General features: G+C 37.8%; 1 protein-coding gene across 5 annotated transcripts in view; it reads left to right on the top strand.

Moving 5' to 3' along the window:
• The window catches only part of LOC136856766 (probable phospholipid-transporting ATPase IIB), a 407,253-nt gene that overhangs the window by 154,914 nt on the left and 230,029 nt on the right, over window positions 1-22,310 (top strand). For all 5 annotated transcript variants that reach the window (XM_067134860.2, XM_067134861.2, XM_067134862.2 and 2 more), the window contains one exon: window positions 13,899-14,087. In XM_067134860.2, coding sequence (XP_066990961.2) covers window positions 13,899-14,087 — 189 coding nt within the window. The remainder of the gene's footprint in view (window positions 1-13,898; window positions 14,088-22,310) is intronic.

Here is a 22,310-nt window from a genome sequence, read left to right as displayed (position 1 = left end):
GTACTTTCTAATTTTAAGTCGCAGATAATTTTTCAGACCGTTGTATGAGGCCCTTACGGTCATGTCTGCCTTTATGGGATCTAGACCCAAGGTTTTCAGGTAATTTCTTCTTGAAAGCTTTTCTCCGGTATTGCAACTCAGAATGATTTGTGAATTTATCCCATCAATGTCAAGAAGAGAAAAAAATATTCTAAGAGACCACCAAAATGAGATTCTTGCAACTGAGTACTCGGACTTCATGCCATCGACGACATCCACTCCGCCTTTTGTAAGGTTATAGAAAGTCACAACAATAGGTTTGCTTAGGTCCCCAGAAGCTTCATCAATCTCATCAGAATCGTGCATCGTCAATAAAAGGATGACATTCCGATATTTCTTAGGAGCATAAGATACAACCATTGCATTTTCACCAAATGCAAAAAGACTACTGTATTGAGACCTCTATCTAGTGTTGACAGTTTCTAAAGGTAATTCCCTCTTGTTTTTTTTCATTGTCGCTACGGCCATTAAATTATTTTGAGTAGCCAACTCATTTGCAACAGGCATGGAGGAGAACCAATTGTCCATTGTCTCGTTCCAACCAGAGCCTTGAATTGGTAAAGTCATCCTCTTCACAACAGCACTTGGTGTATTATCCAAATGAAAAAGTCCCTCTGGTTGGTTTCCACAATACACTTCAATATTGTGTGTATAAAATGTTCTAGCATCTACTACAGCAAACATCTTCAAACCGTATTTTGCAGGCTTGTTTGGCATGTATTGCCGGAAAGAACACCTTCTTCGAAAAGATTCTAACATTTCGTCCAGTGTCACACATTCTCCTACACTGTAGTTTACCGAGCTCGATAGCTGCAGTCGCTTAAGTGCGGCCAGTATCCAGTATTCGGGAGATAGTAGGTTCGAACCCCACTGTCGGCAGCCCTGAAAATGGTTTTCCGTGGTTTCCCATTTTCACACCAGGCAAATGCTGGGGCTGTACCTTAATTAAGGCCACGGCCGCTTCCTTCCCACTCCTAGCCCTTCCCGGTCCCACCGTCGCCATAAGACCTATCTGAGTCGGTGCGACGTAAAGCAACTAGCAAAAAAAAACACTGTAGTTATTCAAACATCTCTGCACAAATCCATCAAATACATTCCTTATGGACGCCAGTTTGTCAAGTTCTTTCCTCCTTTGTCTTGTGATTTCATCATCAAAGCAAAGGGCTCTAAGCAATAAATAAAATCATCTATAGCTCATAACAAGTCGGGCCTGGTTGCAGCATTTGCCCGCAAATCTAACATGTTTACATGGGAAGATGTCATCACCTCAGCCAGATAAAGCAATCAAATAAGTGCTTTAATTTCTTCTACATTTGTATCAATCATGTCTGATTCACGCCTATACTTTGCTCTAATTTTTCTCAGCCATACATTTGTATGGTGGGTTATTTCTTCAAGAACCGACACAGGAAAAAATAGGTTCCATACTTCAGTAATTGTCTTTGAATTCCCAGCATCCCCTGTTACTCCTGGAAGGTGAATTACGATGTTCCTTCTTGGTCTGCGTCTGTGTTGATTTGGTGGGTGTATTTTCCATTGCGTTGTCTTGTCACGGCCAGTGTAATTAAGGCTCTAAATTAATGGCAGTTTCTTCATCTTCCCTTTCTTCAGCATATTGTTCACTTTCACTGTTGTGGTCACTATTTCCAACCGCATCTTCCTCAGAATCATCAGAAGAGCTGACGCCGTCTTGAAACGTATTCCCTTCATGGTCAGTTTCCTCTTCAAACCAATTAGCTATTTGCTTTTCATAACTCATAATGTCAACAAAAGTAAACTGCCCATAAAAATTAAAAAAAACTCAATCTGGATAATTAATCATAAGAATTCTAAGAATTTGACAAGCTAAGGTCGAGGGTGAGCGTTCCACTCACTAACACGTAGAAGTGTACACTTGTGTGGCACTAACTCACTGAAGGTGATGTAGCTGCACGCTGACTAATCCCCCCCACTCCTGACATTTCAACAAACAGCTACTCATTGTTACAGATTATTATCGGCAGCTTTCGACCTGTTATAACAATATAATTATGAAAGGGAGCACTGCGCTCACCCCTCGACGAACGACGGGTTAACAGATTCCACGTCTTGTATATGTTCATATACTTTTTTGTTGTTTTGATATCTGAAGCCATTTATTTTCGGTTTTGACTTAGTTAATTTGTAGCTGTTAGGCTCTTCAGTACATCAAAACTAATTTGTGAATATCTTATTTACTCGCATATTAGACCCCTTTTTCTTCCATTTTTACAGCCAAAAAAAGTAATTGGGGGGGTCCAGTATGTGATAACCTCAAATTTTGTGCAATGAATACATTGGCTTCTAGGCTGTAAGGAGCTGTAAATTATTAATGTAAACATTCTGCACTATTCTTTAACAAACTTATGAATGTATTTGAGTTATACTGGCTATTTTCATTGGAAGGAAGTATTTCTAAATGTAAAAAGACAATAAATGGTGAACACTAATTTTGGGCCTACATATAAAGTAAATAGTCAGTTTTAGTTACTCATATCTCGTCATTTGTTTCATCTCATTAATTCCTCTGGTTTCAGAAAAGGCATACGATTGTAAAAACTCACTATGAAAATTCGCCTCTTCTTCATACTTGACCCCGTAGAGAAAAGGGATAAGCATATCATATTATCATATTATGCAATATTGATAGAAAAGAACGTAATGGCCAGTCATTTGTCTCTGTCAGTTGAGCAGTAGGCCTGCTGAACAGTAAACCTGAGTAAATCTAATCACTGCTTTCATTTGAATTATAGTCTTGTGTCGCCAACGTCCCTGCTATCGGCATGCCATCATTCCAAATGACGTCATCTTCACTGCAGTCTCATCAGCCATGCGTCAAGAGCATTCAACATCCCTTTTTTTTTTTTTTTTTTTAACTTTTAAAAATAGTTTTGTTCCAGACTATTGAGTCCAAACAGTGAAAATTTATTCCCAAATGGTTTCTGGAGAGTTTGTGTATGTGTAGCAGAAGCCTTTCCTTCCGAATAAAGACGTGCTGCAGAAAGTGTACCAAACCACCAGCTGGTAACTAGCATATGTTACAAGTTGTACTTCCAAATGTAATACATAGTGACTAGAAGTGTTTGTTGCATAACTGCGGCTATTGAAAGCCAAACCCTTATTTTTTAAGTATATTTCATGTTTGTTTTCCACATTTATCACATCAGGATTTACCTGAACAGTTGTAAGTGAAATGTAAGGGATCGCATTATTTAGGTTAAGTATGCTATCCTGTGCTCGCATAGTGCCAGAAATTCTACAATGGGAAGATTAAAAATAAATAACAGGGAAGTTTACTGCATTTATGGATATATACAGGTGTGGCGGTAATACGTTTTATTGTCATAATGTTTAATTTCATATGATTGTTGTCTCCATTTTTTTAAATAACTCATAGTATGTTTTGTTTGGCGTCTCCGAAAATCGTTAAGTGGGAACGTAAAATTACTATTGTTCCTGGGATTTTGTAGAATGCAGAGGTGTAGGAAGGTGCCGGGGTGTATGGGTGGACAAAGAAAAGATCGAAGTATAATTTAAAACTCTAAAATTTGAAATTTTAAATTTTTCCTTTTTTTTTTTTTCCCACTAACTTTAGATTTTGGTAAACAACAACAAATCAGGAGCTCGTCGGCTCAAATAACAAGAAAGAGCAAGGTTCAGGTACATAATAATTGGTAGAAAGAGCTTGTAGCTTCAAAGTTACATTGTTCAAAAGAGCACCATTGCTCCATTCAATTAACACACTAGGAGACTGCTCTCCAAAACATATTACAATCTAGCCTCTCCAAGGCACAATCTAAATTTTACATTAGATCATTACACAGTGTCTTACCCGCCCGACAGTCTGATTTACACTTGAATACGAATAGTTAACTTTTAACAGGGGTAATAGGTGATTAAAAAGAAAAAAGTTTAAGATATCAGCCGTTAACCAAGATGCTAGGAGGCGAACTCTTGCACTCCTTTTGAAATACACTAGAAAACACTTAAAACCCTACATGTACTTATGGCCCGAAGTTACAGAGGCTAAGCCTATATACTACAGAGGTGACTAGATGGTGACAAAATTTAAGTTCCAAAACAGACTTCAAATTTAAGTTTTACAAAATCATAGTCACTCCAGTATCGAGTTGAATGGGAATTACAAGAGGATGCACACTCTCTATTCCCCAAGTTACATCTTGAATAAAGTCTTTAGACTTGTTTGAGAATTTTCATTTAAAAGATGATGAAGAACTTTACATTAAGAAAGAATTTTGAAACCTTCCCCTCAAGTTGGCTTTCTGTGACTGTCACATACCTAAAAGATGTCTGCCATTACCTTGAGCTGATGGGCCTTCCGACGGCAGGCAAGGATTTCGCCCTGCCTCCACTAAGCACTCTAAACCTCTGATGACTGGAACAATGGAAAAGACAACATGGCCCAAAAGGTCCCAGCTTTTATAGCAGAGGGGAAGGTTCCAGAACTCTCTAGGCTGAAGCCCAGTACACACCATCAATTCTGATTGGTCAATTTAATAAATATCCAAAATTTCTGATTGATTGATAATTTCATGAAAAAGGAAGAGAGAGCAGTGCTAGTAACCTTAGAACACAACAATCTACATAAATTTCAGTTATGTAAACCTAGAAATTACAAATTTCTTTGAAAAATTAATTGTCCATCCTCTCACCAGAGGGGGCACATAAGTCGACAGTAGAGAGAGACATCTGAAGACATGGTTCGAAACTTCTTCTGACACACACTTCCAGGTTCATATTACAGATGGCCTTCTAAAAGGCGCTGAGTTTAAATGTACGGAGTAGGTGTACCTCCAGTACAATTATTATTATTATTATTATTATTATTATTATTATTATTATTATTATTATTATTATTATTATGAGGTATGTTGGTGAGTAAAACAATAGTTATGATTGGATTGTTTTTATTGCGTTTTTAACCTAGTTCTAAAAAAAAAAACTACTGGCCCAAGTTACGAGATATTAAACAATCACTTTGTTAATGATCTCGCCTGCTATGTTAATAGCAACAACAACCTGAATATTTCTAAACTAAAGTTGATCGAAGGATACTCAGGACGATCATAAACAAGAAACATCAGGTGGATGGACAGTGGAGATTGTTGCCGAATGAGGTTATCTATCGGGAAAGAGAGTCCATCACAGACACGATGAGAGAAAGAAGAATTGCCTTTTTTTGTCATATATTTTGACTAAGTGATAACAGAGTTTTAAAACAATTATTTAATTACTTTTGGAATAGTAAATAAAAAACAATTGGTTTAAAGAAGTTCAAAGTGATTGGAAACAATATGTTATAATGGATGCGGAGAGGGCAGCCAGGTCAACCAGACTCGAGACTTTTTGGGAGAAGAAAAGGAAGACAAATTTGTTGTAGTCTGATTTAAGTGCCCCAATGTGGGCGTAAACTCTGTAAATAATAAATAAATAAATAAACTCTTTTCCTCATCCCGAGGTGGTGCAGCTTTTTTTAGACAGGCCTCCAGTGGAAGGGAGTTGCATGTACCATTTTTACTGCATATCAGTCTTCCTGCCATTTGTAAATCTCTGGCAATACGGTACTGGAAATTGAACTCAGGCTCCCGAAAACGACACCTAATTGTGTTAACTATTACTCTGGCGGACATTCTTAACTACAAAACTCAGACACATATACATGAATTATGCGTGCTTGCAAGACGCAGGTCGGACATGAAACTATTCACCTATTTGTGCGATGCCAGCAGAGCTGCAGGCCTATGCTACCATGGCGGATATTTCTTAAATACGAAACACAGATTTACTGCATGATTTTGACAAGTGTTTTCATTGCGTGGGGCGTACGGATGAAACTATTCACAAATTTGTGTGATGTTGTCAGAGCTGCAGTCAAGCTTGTGCCCGCTTCAAAGCGGAATCATCGTTCTTCTCTGACGAATTACGTTGGGGTCTTGTGTGCAAGATTTACTTCTTTTCATTTTGTTCATCTCGAAAATCCAGGGGGGTCTAATACGCACACTACCTGAAAAAGAAAACATATGATAACGGAATTATACCTGAAGAAGAAACAGTTGAGTTAAACTGAGTTAATTGGCTATGCAGTTAGGGGCATGCATTTGTAAGCTTGCATTCGGGAGATAGTGAGTTAGAACCTCACTGTCAGTAGCCCTGAAGATGGTTTTGTGTAGTTTCCCATTTTTACAGTGGGTAAACGTTGGGGCTGTACCATAAAATTAAAACCACGGCTGCATCTTTCCAACTCTTGAACCTTTCCTACCCCAAGTCTCCATAAGACCTATCTGTGTCCTGTGTCGGTGCAGCGTAAAACCAGCTGTTTAAAAAAAAAAAAAAACAACCAAGGAACAAATTAATTATAACTTTCTTTTTCAGGTCATTTAAGTGTATTTATTCATAAATATGCTTCAAAATACTTAAGAGCATAACAGTTACATACATTTGAAAAAAGTTACAGTACTACACAATCTCCAGCAATCAAATAGAGTTCTGTCAATTGCAGTGGTTTTTCTTCTGATTACCTTTAGCCTCAGAAATTACAATTAACATATCCAAGTAATTCTACCATGGGGCAGATTCCTGAAGTACAGTTTGGAAAGTGGGTAGTCCGGGTGGGTCAGCTGGTCAAAGGAAATACCCACCAGTTAATCCCCAAAACAAAGAGACTGGCAAAGAATGTACTGTGCCTTATGCAATACCTGTCTTTGTATCACAGACTATCTAGAATGTATAGGATGGTTAAAGTTTTGCTAAACGATTGGAAATCTTCCTTTTAAGGACATATTTTGGCTTATGTTTCAGTATTTGACAATTTCCACTTAATCCAGAGTGATTTGCTTTACTTTTTTTGCCCAGACTATTTGTCAGGTTTTTTGAATTTCTAATGACTTTCATATCAGATGTTTTCAGTGCATTTTACCCTGGTTTCATAGGTCATATTTATAATAAACTGAAAGGAAAATAATTTAGATATACAGAGATATTAAAGGAACATTAGATAATGTGACATTCTGTTGTCAATTTTTCATCATTGATAGGAGAAAGAGACTACAGTACCGTAAAGATATACTGTCAAAGTGGTTGTCATTTCTTTTCAGTTTCAACACAGTTAATATATAAGTTAAGTTTTCCAATGTATCAAAACTAATACAAGATAAAGAAAACACTAGAATATATCTGGAAAAAAATACATTTTTATTAATAACAGAATATATTAGAAAATACCTCAGAAGCAGAACATTTTATTAACCACAGAATGCCATGTTTCGTTCCTGAAAGGATATCTTCGGATTCCATCAACCACTTTCTATCATTACAACTTTTATTATAATTTGGATCCATCTTATTCAATACATAAAAACTGTTGTTTACATGAAATTACAACATATATTTCAATCAGAACTAGTTAGCGACGCCCTTTTTGCGTCATCATCACCTGATATGGGTTCTTGGAAAAATTGGCAATCACATAAGTTTATCTACGTCAAATTGAACACAATTTAAAAACATATTAACAACCTAAAACTGTGTTACAATTATACTGTTTCAAAGTCCATGTTTTCTACAAGTCCGAGACTTGCGAGTCTTAAACCTTAAATTGATGAAAACATATGTAAACCGGTTTGCTCACTAATAAACTAACGTGGATTTAAAAGAACAAAAACTTAAAAATAAAATAGTCTTGAAGAAACATTAGCTTAATTTAACACACTTCTTAAAACATGACGTAGAATCGTATTAAAATAATTCATTCATTAAAATCTTCGGAGTCGCTTTAATGGAGCAATCCTAGTGAGGTGGAAACGAGCAATCGGTCCTTTAAGATGTTAACAAGTACAACGTTCCAAGTTCAATGCGGACCTCAAAAGATCGCTGTCCATGCGAAGCACAATGAAGCCTAGCGAGCAGTGCAAGATGCAAGATACATTTTACATGTAATTTGAAGCATGGACAAGTTGTAATATGAAGTATTCCACTGGTTGCATGAGTGGAAATGTAAAATAGGGGAAAGAGCGGGGTGACACAACACTGCTCGCTAGGCTTCATTGTGCTTCGCATGGACAGCGATCTTTTGAGGTCCGCATTGAACTGGGAACGTTGTACTTGTTAACATCTTAAAGGACCGATTGCTCGTTTCCACCTCACTAGGATCGCTCCATTAAAGCGACTCTGAAGATTTTATTGAATTATTTTAATACGATTCTACGTCATGTTTTAAGAAGTGTGTTAAATTAAGCTAACGTTTCTTCAAGACTATTTTATTTTTAAGTTGTTGTTCTTTTAAATCCACGTTAGTTTATTAGTGAGCAAACCAGTTTACATATGTTTTCATCAATTTAAGGTTTAAGACTCGCAAGTCTCGGACTTGTAGAAAACATGGACTTTGAAACAGTATAATTGTAACACAGTTTTAGGTTGTTAATATGTTTTTAAATTGTGTTCAATTTGACGTAGATAAACTTATGTGATTGCCAATTTTTCCAAGAACCTATATCAGCTGATGATGATGCAAAAAGGGCATCGAAACTAGTTCTGATTGAAATATATGTTGCAATTTCATCTAAACAGTTTTTATGTATTGAATAAGGTGGATCCAAATTATAATAAAAGTTGTAATCTTGGTTCTATACGGACAAACAATGAAATTTATTAATTTAACTTTCTATCATGCATGTATAATTCAAGTACAGTAAAAACTTGTTAATTGGAGTTTGGTTAATTTAAAATGTCGAATTCGAAGTACTCTGTAAACCTCCAGAATGCAAGATACATTTTACATGTAATTTGAATTACTTAATTTGAAGCATAGACAAGTTGTAATATGAAGTATTCCACTGGTCGCATGAGTGAAAATTTGTCTCTTTTAATTCATACTTGTTGATAAACTATTATTTTCTCATGTAATAATCATTGCAATAATGACCTCTCATCTTTTATTGTTGATGCAAATTATTTGTCAGCGCTGCAAGCGAGGGTTACCTATGTTTCAATCAATACCGACCTGTAATCGGCTGCTTCAGTTTATACAAAATACAGACTGGTTTCAGAGTGAGAGTAAAAGTAATCTCCTAGTAAAGTTCATGTACGCTTGTTCTATACAGCACATTAGAAAGTTGTGTCAAGCGAGTGTGCTCTGATTCGTAGTTCTGTTCAAATTTTAAAAGGAAATAAACTTAGAGTGAAGATACTGTATAAGATTTAAGTTCTGTGTTGGCTTATTTTTTCTTTTTATTGTATAACTTCATGTTTAAAATGGCCAGAAGACAGTATTCTTCCAAGACACTCAGTGAAAAACTTAAATTTATAAGGGAAGTAAATAAGGAAGAAAACAACAAAACAGAAATCGCAAAGGAATTTAGCATTTCACTCTCCACACTTTCAACTATTTAAAACATTGTTAGAGTATTGAAGCACAAGCTATGCAAGAAGAGAATAGAGATAAATGAATGAGAATTTGAGATGTCAAACATTCAAATTTTGAGGACAAACTGTTGGAGTTGTTTAGGCATGTCCAAAATAACGTTCTCCTTCATGACAAAGTTTCAAAAGCTATAGGAACTGATTTGGTGTTGAGGCTAGGGTTATAATTCCAGTGTTCAAATGGATGGCTCCAGAGGTTTAAAGAGCAGCATAACATAATGTGAAAAGCAGTGTGAAAACAATTGGAATCTGTTAATATAGTAGTTTCTGAGTGATGGCAAGAAAATGTAGCACATATCATGAACTTGGATGAAGTGAAAGGTGTTTTTCTGCATTTTTCTTCAATGCAAAACCTAGAAGTATCGTGGTGGGAAGTTGTACAAAGATAAGATTACAGTCTTACTGTGCTGCAATTCTGATAGAAGTGAAAAATTAACTCCACTCGTGATCAAAAAAATAAAAATAAAAAATTGAAAATCCACAGTGTAAAAACAAAGCACTTTCGTAGCATTTACAAGGCATCAAAAAGTACCTGAATGACAGTCATATTATATGAAGTCTAGCTGATTACTTTGGAAAGGAAAATGTCCTGCCAAAATGAGATTCTTCTGTTAAACCAGTGTGTTGCACATAAAGACAGCCTGAATTTAAAAAATATGCACCTCTTGTATCGGCCTGCAAATACAACCAGCTATCTCCAGCTTCTTGACCAAGGCATAATTTCTGTTTTTAAACAAAGTTACAGGAAATGTCTGATTTTAAAAAGAAAAAAGGAAAGGGAAATGTCTGGTGCAGTTCCTTGTGTGAGAAATCTCAAGAAATATTCCATCAACGGAAATAAGAAAATATAATGTTATGGATGTTATTCATGGAATTGCTGTTGTGGGATGCTAATTCTTTTTCGGTCATCACCAACTGTTTTCTAAAATGTGGGCTTAGCCCCAGAAAGGCACGAAACATGAGTGTAACTAATGTTGATGATGATGGTTATGATGAAGAGTGGGAGCAACTGAAAGAAACATCTCTGAACTAGATTTACAAGTGTATGTCTGTCACGCTGTACGTCAAATACTTTGGGATGAAACATTTCCGTTAGTTTCCAAGATCAGCTTGTACAAAATATATCTAGTACCTATATTGACGTATGGCCTGGAAGCACCAACACGTACTGGACCAACAAAGAGTCTTCTTTAGGCAACAGAAATGAAGTTCCTCTGTTCTTGTCTACAAAAAACAAAAATGGATAAAATAAGGAACGTGGATATCCGACAACAGCTTGGATTGGAAAGAAGCTTGCTGGAGACTCTAGAAGTGAAGGGATAGCAATGGTATGGTCACATGAAAAGAATGAACCCTCACAGGACTCCTCGAACATACTTTGACCACAATGTTCCTGGGAAGAGACCAAGAGGAAGACCTTGTGATGTTTGGGAAAAACAGATAATGAAGGACCTTGAAATTAGAGATGTGAACTGGTGTCGCATATATGAGCAGCATCTGTGGATGGATAGAACAAACTGGAGGAGGCTCGTACACAACCGCACCCAACTTGCTGGAGCAAAGAAATTATGATGATGATGTCAACTGGACGTGCTCAAACCAACATCGGAGCATATGGAGCTGGCAACACTCGCAGGTTTCGATCAACCTGAGGATCATCTAATGCCAGATCTTATTGCTGTAGAAAATGAAGGGTAGGAAGGCAGAATTCTGCTGTCTAAAAAAGTAGCTCTTGTTGCTTTATCGGTACTAGTGACGGTGATGATCAAATAATTAAAGCAATTGACCAAATCCAAAAGTTCATAGGAAGTGTATACAGGAAGAAAATGATACAGCCTCCCAATTTTTATTTTTTATTATTATTTTTTTTTTCTTAAGCAAATTTGGTTTTCATATTGTTTGCCTTGATTACATCTACAAAAACTTCTTTTTTATGGTGATTTTCCAGTTTTATTTATGTTATATTTTGTTGATCATTGTCCTTACGTTAATGTAAACCTAGGAACTGTTTGTGTCTCTTCATAATTATCTTACAAACCCTGTTTCATTGTTAAATAGCTGGCTGCTGTCGGTAATGCCAGCCTGTGGGAATGCGTGAGAGTCGGGATCCAAGACCGAGATTTGAACTGTACTAAGCTGATTGATGCTAACATCGCTGGCAAACATGTTTATATGTACACTGGATTATCCATATTTTGTACAATTTGCTTTGCGCCACACCATCACAGATAGGTCTTACGGTGACGATGGTATAAGAAACGGGTAGGAGTGGGAAGGAAGTGACCGTGGCCATAATTAAGGTACAGCCTGGTGTGAAAATGGGAAACCATGGAAAACCATGTTCAGGCTGCCGAGAGTGAGGTTCAAACCCATTATCTCCCAAATGCAAGCTCACGGCCGCATACCCCTATCTGCATGTCCAACTCGCTCGGTATATCGCATGTTTTCTTGAAGTGTAAATTTTATTGTTTTATGAAAATGATTCACAGAAAATATCTTTCCACAAATTTCAACCACCTGACACGACTCTTGTAAATGCACTCAAGATGGGAACTGCGGAAGTCTCTACAGTGTTCCGATTTTGATCTCGCATAGAAGGTTACAAATTTCTTCTCAGTTGTTGCCACTTTTGACCCTTTTGTCAGACTGAATTATGATAACATTTGTACACATGTAAGTGTCGTATAGTAACGTAAATTTAACCTGACCTTTTATTGTATTTATTTGTTACCAATCATGTTGGAGAATGGGGTTACTTATGCTGTGCATCATACAGCTATTGTATTTCTTGCCTTTAACAGTGCGTCATTGTTTATTACAGGATCAAAATATTTTTGTTACATTATTATGCGATCAGCAAGAGAATATTGAAGATTTGGGATTGACATTTAATTCAAAATCACATAATTCAAAGTGCAATTTTTGAGTCCCAAGCGCTTCAAATTAACAAGTATACGTTGTGTACTGTATATTAATGATTAAGAATCATGAATAAGTGCAAAACCATTTTTTGTTAAAATTCTGTGTTATGCCTTAATAAATCTGAAAATGTTTTCTGAAGTTGTTGCTCTCCATCTGCATCTCTCAGCTGTCAAGCATGGACTGTGTTGCAGTTCGTACTAGGTTGTTGGTCTCCCTCGTAGTTTTCCGCTATTTTGCACTGTTGACACTTCTGGTTTCACATTAGATGTAGTTTTAGTTGTTTGTTTTTTTATTGCATAGTTTGAAAATGTTTGTGGGGGGAAATGCTTTTGAAATATGCATCAGTGTAGTAGTTGAGTGAGTGTGTGTAAATTTATGTTTATGTTATACGGTAATAATAAGGCAAGGTCCAGAGTGGCAGGCCTCTGAGTAAATTCATAAAATATAACAAATGATCGTAAATTAATATTGCTAGTTGCTTTACGTCGCACCGACACAGATAGGTCTTATGGCGATGATTGGACAAGGAAGGGCTAGGAGTAGGAAGGAAGCGGCTGTGGCCTTAATTAAGGTACAGCCCCAGCATTTGCTTGGTGTGAAAATGGGAAACCACGGAAAACCATTTTCAGGGCTGCCGACAGTGGGGTTCGAACCTACTATCTCCCGAATACTGGATACTGGCCGCACTTAAGCGACTGCAGCTATCGAGCTTGGTTAAAATTAATATTACACAACAACAACAAAAGCAGATCATTAAATATAAAGAAGGCAATAAAAATTACACATTGTGAAAAGAAGCCAACCAAACTACCACAACGATCACACACCTAAAAAAATTCCCCCTTGTTCCTCTACTATAGTAATTCAACAAATCTTTTAAGCACAGCATTTCAAACTCCTTTTAAAGAGTAGCGGTTACTATGATGCAAAGTGTGTCTAGAATGTGAGTTAGGTTATGCTGTACCTATCACATACTAAATTCTTGGAATCAAGACGAAGGCCTGCCACTCAAGATCTTACCCTATTATTTTATCAGGAAAAATAAATTCAAAAACAATTTTTCTGTTAATTCATTAATGCACAATTAGATATTCCAAAAATAATTTTCCTGCAAACATATTTAGACTGGACACAAAAACAAATAGACTATAACGACATCTCACCTGAAACTGGTGACGTCATCAATGTAGGTTAGCAGAAAATAATCGGTGAGACCAATGACCTAGCGCAAGCCACAGTTAACAGCTGAGAGGGAAGCGGACATTCAGCAGATGGAGTGCAATAAGTTCAGAAGACATTTTCACATTTTTAAGGCATAACCCAGAACTTTTACATGGAAATCTTTTGCCCTTGTCAAAATACTCATCATTTCTTAATCACTAACATGGACACATCATCAACAGTATTGAAATTATACATGCATGATTAAAAGGTTATAGATGTACTGTCTGTGATGTAGTTCTATTGTGTGTCTGTTTCAGCACGATGGTTACGGAAGCGAGGATTCACTTGATGTTGAGAATACTTTATGGACTAATTGTGTTGTGGCATCTGGTTCTGCATTAGGAGTTGTCGTGTATACTGGAGCTGAAACTCGTAGTGTTATGAATAATTCTCAGCCTCGCAGTAAAGTAGGACTTCTTGATATGGAAATTAATCAGCTAACAAAGGTTAGTTTGTTATTAAAATAAAATTTATACTGCATTGACCATAAATCAGTTTATCAAATATTGCACCAGTAATTCTTCACCTACCTGAATCTCTCCCTGTCACTTTATACCTTTCTGTAGATGATCCATGTAAACTATGAACAACAAATGTGAAAGATTACAGCATTGTCTAACCCCTGTAAGTACCTTGAACCAAGAACTCGTTCTACCATCAGTTCTCACTGCAGCCAATTGTTGACATAAATGCTTTTGATTGCTTTTAATCTACCCTTAATCCCTTAATCTTCCAGTACAGGTAACTTTTTTTTTTCCTCAGTACTCTTGTCATATGTCTTCTCTCAATCTACAAAACATAAGCGTAACTGCCTATTCTGCTCGTAGCATTTTTCAGTTACTGGGCGCATACTGAAAATCTGATCCTGACAGCCCCTCTGTGGTCTGAAACCATAATGGTTTTCATCCAACTTCCTTTCAACCACTGATTTCACCTTGACATCATGTGATAGCTAGGAGATCTTTTCAGATAGATTGGCTGCCAAAATATTGTTGCTCGTTTAGCGCCACCCAGGGGTCACATGTAGGGTACTTTAAGGTTATACCTACAGACGTGAGCTGGGCTGATTTCTTGATTCCATCAGAGTAAATGGAAAGACTGGATATTTTTATTTGAAACTATGTTTTCGTATTGTATTATATTCAGTTGTATATTGCCATACGCTAAATAAATAATAACTGATCGCACCCTCCCTCCCAAAATACCAGCGAACACCTGCCTTATATACTGATCAATGAAATGCCTTAATAGTTATCGCAATCCTTTCTGTTCCCTTGCTTATGCATAGGTACAATTACTGCTTTTGTCCAATCAAACGGTACCTTACTAACATTCCATGCTAATCTTACTACTCTGTGAGCCATTCCATCCCTGCCTTCCCACTATATTTCACCATTTCAGCTCTAATTTCGTGTGTTCTTGCTGTTTTATGACAATGGAGTTTATTTACCATGCTTTCTACTTCCTCAATTTTACTGCCTTGTCCTTTCCATGAGCTTGGTTGTTCGTGACGTCAACAGCAAGATTTCCTTTTACATTGAGAATTTCAAAATATTCCTCCTTGCCATCTAGTGATTCCCAGGGATCTTCTACGAGTTCACCTGATGTACCCAAAACACTAGTCATTTCTTTTTTCCCCTCACTTTCTAAGATTCTTTACTACTGTCCAGAAAGTTTTCCTTGCCACTTGACCTAGCCTTTTCATATTATTACTGAAATCTTCCCATGACTTCGTGGATCAAATAATCATTGTTTAGCTCTGTTTCTTACATACAATTCTTTGTCTGCATCAGCCCTTCTTTGGAGCCATTTCTGATATGTCTTCCTTTGACGTTTATCAGTTCCAGTGCCTCAGATATCATCCAGGAGCTTTTCCTTCACTTTCTTTTGAATTTCATCTTATGACGACAAATGGGAGAGGTGACAGTACACTTTCCTGTTCCAGACCTGTTTCTAATCCTAACTAATCACCTTCATCCTGACACAGCTTTTTGAGTCCTCATTACATGGCCTTTATATGATACAATTTCTGGATTGATATTATCCTTGTAATACTCTTTGTATTGCTTCTCATGGGACCCTGTCGTCTACTTTTTGTAGTTCAATAAATGCCTGGTCTCAAATATTTGTCACACTTTCATCTCTTCATCTTTCGTACTACTGTATAAAACGTATGATGATAGCCTGTAGGAACTGTGATCACACTGATTGTTCAGCATGTATACCTAAACAGATTTTACATATGCTTCAAGAGGTTGAAGAAATCTGGGAAAGCCAAGAAAATACAGTAGAAGTCCGTAATAGTGAGAATTTACAATGGCGAAAAATTTACTCGCCATAGCGGATTGTCGTTATACCCGATTTTCCCTAAATTTCAGAAAAGATACACAGAAAACCAAATACTTCATAGTAGGTCATGCACCACATTCTGCAACGAAAGGTTAACTTCATGGACACCGCATTGATTTGCGAATGTCTGCCAGCTGCAAATTAAGAACGTACCAATTATTTAACCATATCTTCATGTGCCGTCCTTGATCCAACCATTGACAATGTCCAACAGAGAAACTTTTCAGCATTTTCATGATATTTCAACAACAAGCACTAATGGAACATTTTAACATGATGCAATACATTTTAGAGCCTGATTTTAATTTTGTCATATATTACATGTGTGTACATAGTTCATCCCAGATGTTTTTAACACTTTTTAATGTCATTTGAGCCTGTCTGTACATTTGTTTTAGTTATTGGATGTATTTGTACAGTTTTGCATTAAGGCTGATGATGGCCAGCCAAGGCCAAAACTAGTTCCTAGATTAGAAATGTTTTGTAAACATTGCATAATATAGTATTGAAGAGGTGGATGATTATGACATAAGTTTAGTTATAATACCAATATAAATGGTCCGTTATTGGACATTATAAATTTTCCAGCTAGCTCATTCTTGGTTGCCAGCGTTTCGCCCTCGTGTGCTAGGGTGGGCTCGTCAGTTGGTACCTAGCACACCTACCAATACGCTGGCTAGTGCATACCGTGGAGGCCACTGCGTAGGCTAACTGGAGCCACCAGCAGTGCCAATGCACTAAGAGACTTTGTCTCATCACTAAAAATTGATGCCTGCTTGGCCATCAGATGATATAGATGTTGATTCCCATAGGGAATCTGAAATATTTGTCCTGAATGAGCAAATTTATAATACCAATATAAATGGTCCGTTATTGGACATTATAAATTTTCCAGCTAGCTCATTCTTGGTTGCCAGCGTTTCGCCCTCGTGTGCTAGGGTGGGCTCGTCAGTTGGTACCTAGCACACCTACCAATACGCTGGCTAGTGCATACCGTGGAGGCCACTGCGTAGGCTAACTGGAGCCACCAGCAGTGCCAATGCACTAAGAGACTTTGTCTCATCACTAAAAATTGATGCCTGCTTGGCCATCAGATGATATAGATGTTGATTCCCATAGGGAATCTGAAATATTTGTCCTGAATGAGCAAATTTATAATACCAATATAAATGGTCCGTTATTGGACATTATAAATTTTCCAGCTAGCTCATTCTTGGTTGCCAGCGTTTCGCCCTCGTGTGCTAGGGTGGGCTCGTCAGTTGGTACCTAGCACACCTACCAATACGCTGGCTAGTGCATACCGTGGAGGCCACTGCGTAGGCTAACTGGAGCCACCAGCAGTGCCAATGCACTAAGAGACTTTGTCTCATCACTAAAAATTGATGCCTGCTTGGCCATCAGATGATATAGATGTTGATTCCCATAGGGAATCTGAAATATTTGTCCTGAATGAGCAAATTTATAATACCAATATAAATGGTCCGTTATTGGACATTATAAATTTTCCAGCTAGCTCATTCTTGGTTGCCAGCGTTTCGCCCTCGTGTGCTAGGGTGGGCTCGTCAGTTGGTACCTAGCACACCTACCAATACGCTGGCTAGTGCATACCGTGGAGGCCACTGCGTAGGCTAACTGGAGCCACCAGCAGTGCCAATGCACTAAGAGACTTTGTCTCATCACTAAAAATTGATGCCTGCTTGGCCATCAGATGATATAGATGTTGATTCCCATAGGGAATCTGAAATATTTGTCCTGAATGAGCAAATTTATAATACCAATATAAATGGTCCGTTATTGGACATTATAAATTTTCCAGCTAGCTCATTCTTGGTTGCCAGCGTTTCGCCCTCGTGTGCTAGGGTGGGCTCGTCAGTTGGTACCTAGCACACCTACCAATACGCTGGCTAGTGCATACCGTGGAGGCCACTGCGTAGGCTAACTGGAGCCACCAGCAGTGCCAATGCACTAAGAGACTTTGTCTCATCACTAAAAATTGATGCCTGCTTGGCCATCAGATGATATAGATGTTGATTCCCATAGGGAATCTGAAATATTTGTCCTGAATGAGCAAATTTATAATACCAATATAAATGGTCCGTTATTGGACATTATAAATTTTCCAGCTAGCTCATTCTTGGTTGCCAGCGTTTCGCCCTCGTGTGCTAGGGTGGGCTCGTCAGTTGGTACCTAGCACACCTACCAATACGCTGGCTAGTGCATACCGTGGAGGCCACTGCGTAGGCTAACTGGAGCCACCAGCAGTGCCAATGCACTAAGAGACTTTGTCTCATCACTAAAAATTGATGCCTGCTTGGCCATCAGATGATATAGATGTTGATTCCCATAGGGAATCTGAAATATTTGTCCTGAATGAGCAAATTTATAATACCAATATAAATGGTCCGTTATTGGACATTATAAATTTTCCAGCTAGCTCATTCTTGGTTGCCAGCGTTTCGCCCTCGTGTGCTAGGGTGGGCTCGTCAGTTGGTACCTAGCACACCTACCAATACGCTGGCTAGTGCATACCGTGGAGGCCACTGCGTAGGCTAACTGGAGCCACCAGCAGTGCCAATGCACTAAGAGACTTTGTCTCATCACTAAAAATTGATGCCTGCTTGGCCATCAGATGATATAGATGTTGATTCCCATAGGGAATCTGAAATATTTGTCCTGAATGAGCAAATTTATAATACCAATATAAATGGTCCGTTATTGGACATTATAAATTTTCCAGCTAGCTCATTCTTGGTTGCCAGCGTTTCGCCCTCGTGTGCTAGGGTGGGCTCGTCAGTTGGTACCTAGCACACCTACCAATACGCTGGCTAGTGCATACCGTGGAGGCCACTGCGTAGGCTAACTGGAGCCACCAGCAGTGCCAATGCACTAAGAGACTTTGTCTCATCACTAAAAATTGATGCCTGCTTGGCCATCAGATGATATAGATGTTGATTCCCATAGGGAATCTGAAATATTTGTCCTGAATGAGCAAATTTATAATACCAATATAAATGGTCCGTTATTGGACATTATAAATTTTCCAGCTAGCTCATTCTTGGTTGCCAGCGTTTCGCCCTCGTGTGCTAGGGTGGGCTCGTCAGTTGGTACCTAGCACACCTACCAATACGCTGGCTAGTGCATACCGTGGAGGCCACTGCGTAGGCTAACTGGAGCCACCAGCAGTGCCAATGCACTAAGAGACTTTGTCTCATCACTAAAAATTGATGCCTGCTTGGCCATCAGATGATATAGATGTTGATTCCCATAGGGAATCTGAAATATTTGTCCTATGGGAATCAACATCTATATCATCTGATGGCCAAGCAGGCATCAATTTTTAGTGATGAGACAAAGTCTCTTAGTGCATTGGCACTGCTGGTGGCTCCAGTTAGCCTACGCAGTGGCCTCCACGGTATGCACTAGCCAGCGTATTGGTAGGTGTGCTAGGTACCAACTGACGAGCCCACCCTAGCACACGAGGGCGAAACGCTGGCAACCAAGAATGAGCTAGCTGGAAAATTTATAATGTCCAATAACGGACCATTTATATTGGTATTATAAATTTGCTCATTCAGGACAAATATTTCAGATTCCCTATGGGAATCAACATCTATATCATCTGATGGCCAAGCAGGCATCAATTTTTAGTGATGAGACAAAGTCTCTTAGTGCATTGGCACTGCTGGTGGCTCCAGTTAGCCTACGCAGTGGCCTCCACGGTATGCACTAGCCAGCGTATTGGTAGGTGTGCTAGGTACCAACTGACGAGCCCACCCTAGCACACGAGGGCGAAACGCTGGCAACCAAGAATGAGCTAGCTGGAAAATTTATAATGTCCAATAACGGACCATTTATATTGGTATTATAAATTTGCTCATTCAGGACAAATATTTCAGATTCCCTATGGGAATCAACATCTATATCATCTGATGGCCAAGCAGGCATCAATTTTTAGTGATGAGACAAAGTCTCTTAGTGCATTGGCACTGCTGGTGGCTCCAGTTAGCCTACGCAGTGGCCTCCACGGTATGCACTAGCCAGCGTATTGGTAGGTGTGCTAGGTACCAACTGACGAGCCCACCCTAGCACACGAGGGCGAAACGCTGGCAACCAAGAATGAGCTAGCTGGAAAATTTATAATGTCCAATAACGGACCATTTATATTGGTATTATAAATTTGCTCATTCAGGACAAATATTTCAGATTCCCTATGGGAATCAACATCTATATCATAAGTTTAGTTCACAATTAAATTAGAATCTAGCGGGTTCCACCTTTTCAATACAAAATACAATGTTGTTGGATGGTATTTACAACATTATTTATTACAGAACATGTTTCGGTGTTCAATTTTTGACACCATCATCAGCTGCTCAGAAAGTGCTATATTAAAACTCTAATATGTAACAAGAGAATACTTGTAAGTCATAAATATAAAATTTCTCATCTGTTTGATGAGTTGTCTTCACATTCCTTAATGTCTATGATTTTGTACTATCGTACTATCGAATTCAAATGCAAACTTAAGCTTGAGGATTTAAAATTGTATGCAGTCCATTTGATGTTAAAATGTTCATTTCATGTTTATAATAAACACTTAGAGGGATTAAAAGCTCGTTATATACAATATGATTGTTAAAACTGGGCCGTCTTCTTAAATTTATTAAGTACAAAAACTTCGTATTTTTAATGCTGTATGCGTGGTTGGAACTGTAGGACAAATGAAATTACAGTTTAACATCAAATGGACTGCATACAATTTTAAATCCTCAAGCTTAAGTTCGCATTTGAATTCGATAGTACGATAGTACAAAATCACAGACATTAAGTAATGTGAAGACAACTCATCAAACAGACGAGAAATTTTATATTTATGACTTACAAGTATTCTCTTGTTACATATTAGAGTTTTAATGTAGCATAATTTACTGTAGATGTTTTAGGATTTAACTAGTGCAATATTCTATTGTTTGTATATATGTATATTAAGGAGTTACGTATGACAATATGTTGTTTAATGTTTAGATTGCCAAGTTTTTTCGCACTTTCTGAGCAGCTGATGATGGTGTCAAAAATTGAACACCGAAACATGTTCTGTAATAAATAATGTTGTAAATACCATCCAACAACATTGTATTTTGTATTGAAAAGGTGGAACCCGCTAGATTCTAATTTAATTGTGATCTCAGTTCAATACGGACCAAAAGATGAAGTTCCTTACGTTTAATAAGTTTAGTTATCATTGTGACCAAATACTTCACCATGCATGTATCATGCAAACATATTGTAGGTCCCAGCAAAATTAATAATAATGATAATAATAATAATAATAATAATAATAATAATAATAATAATAATAATAATTTAAAGAAGAAGAAGAAGAAAGGTTACATATGGAATACAAAAGATTGCAACTACAAGTAAAGAGGAGTATCAAAGAAGAAAAGGAGAAATGTTGGGGAGAGTTTACCAACAAAATTGAGCAAGATAGCCTAGGAAATCAGAAACTATTATACAGAGTAATAAATTCAAAAAGGATAAATCAAGAAAAAATCGAGTCATTAGGGAGAGGAGATGGATCGATAGTACATGATGAAAAGGATCATCAAAAGGTGATGGCAAAGTATTTTAAAATACTTTATAAGGAGGATGACTGCCCAGAGGAACGAGGAGATAAGAAAATGGAAATAATAGATGGCGAAAAAGAAGAGAACCCGATAAGATGGTTGGAACCTGAAAGGGCAGTGAAAGCAATTTTTTTTAAATTTTGTGTGGTTATTTGTAGCCGAGTGCAGCCCTTCTAAGGCAGGCCCTCCGATGAGGGTGGACGGCATCTGCCATATGTAGGTAACTGCGTGTTATTGTGGTGGAGGTTAGTGTTATGTGTGGTGTGTGAATTGGAAGGATGTTGGGGACAGCACAAACACCCAGCCCTCGGGCCACTGGAATTAACCAATGAAGGTTAAAATCCCCGACCCGGCCGGGAATCGAACCCGGCACCCTCTGAACCGAAGGCCAGTATGCTGACCATTTAGCCAACGAGTTGGACTGAAAGCGATGACCAAAGGTAAAGCAAGTGGAAAAGACTAATTCAATGCTGATACGATTAATCAAAATCTCTTTATTTTAATGAGGTGTCTACCTCGGTGGCAAATGGTACTAAAATACATTATTGTCAAGCACTAAATTTTAGATTAACATGAGAAGAAAATTTTCCTCGAATACAATATTATACAATTTATGCTAACAATTTTTTCTGTTAAACACACAGCTCATCCTTAATAAATTTATATTGTTTACAAAATTCTACTTATAATGTC

This window comes from Anabrus simplex, chromosome 1, assembly GCF_040414725.1.
Source record: "Anabrus simplex isolate iqAnaSimp1 chromosome 1, ASM4041472v1, whole genome shotgun sequence".
Lineage (NCBI taxonomy): Eukaryota > Metazoa > Arthropoda > Insecta > Orthoptera > Tettigoniidae > Anabrus > Anabrus simplex.
Note: the sequence above shows the minus strand (reverse complement) of the source record. Positions and strands in the feature narration are given on the sequence as shown.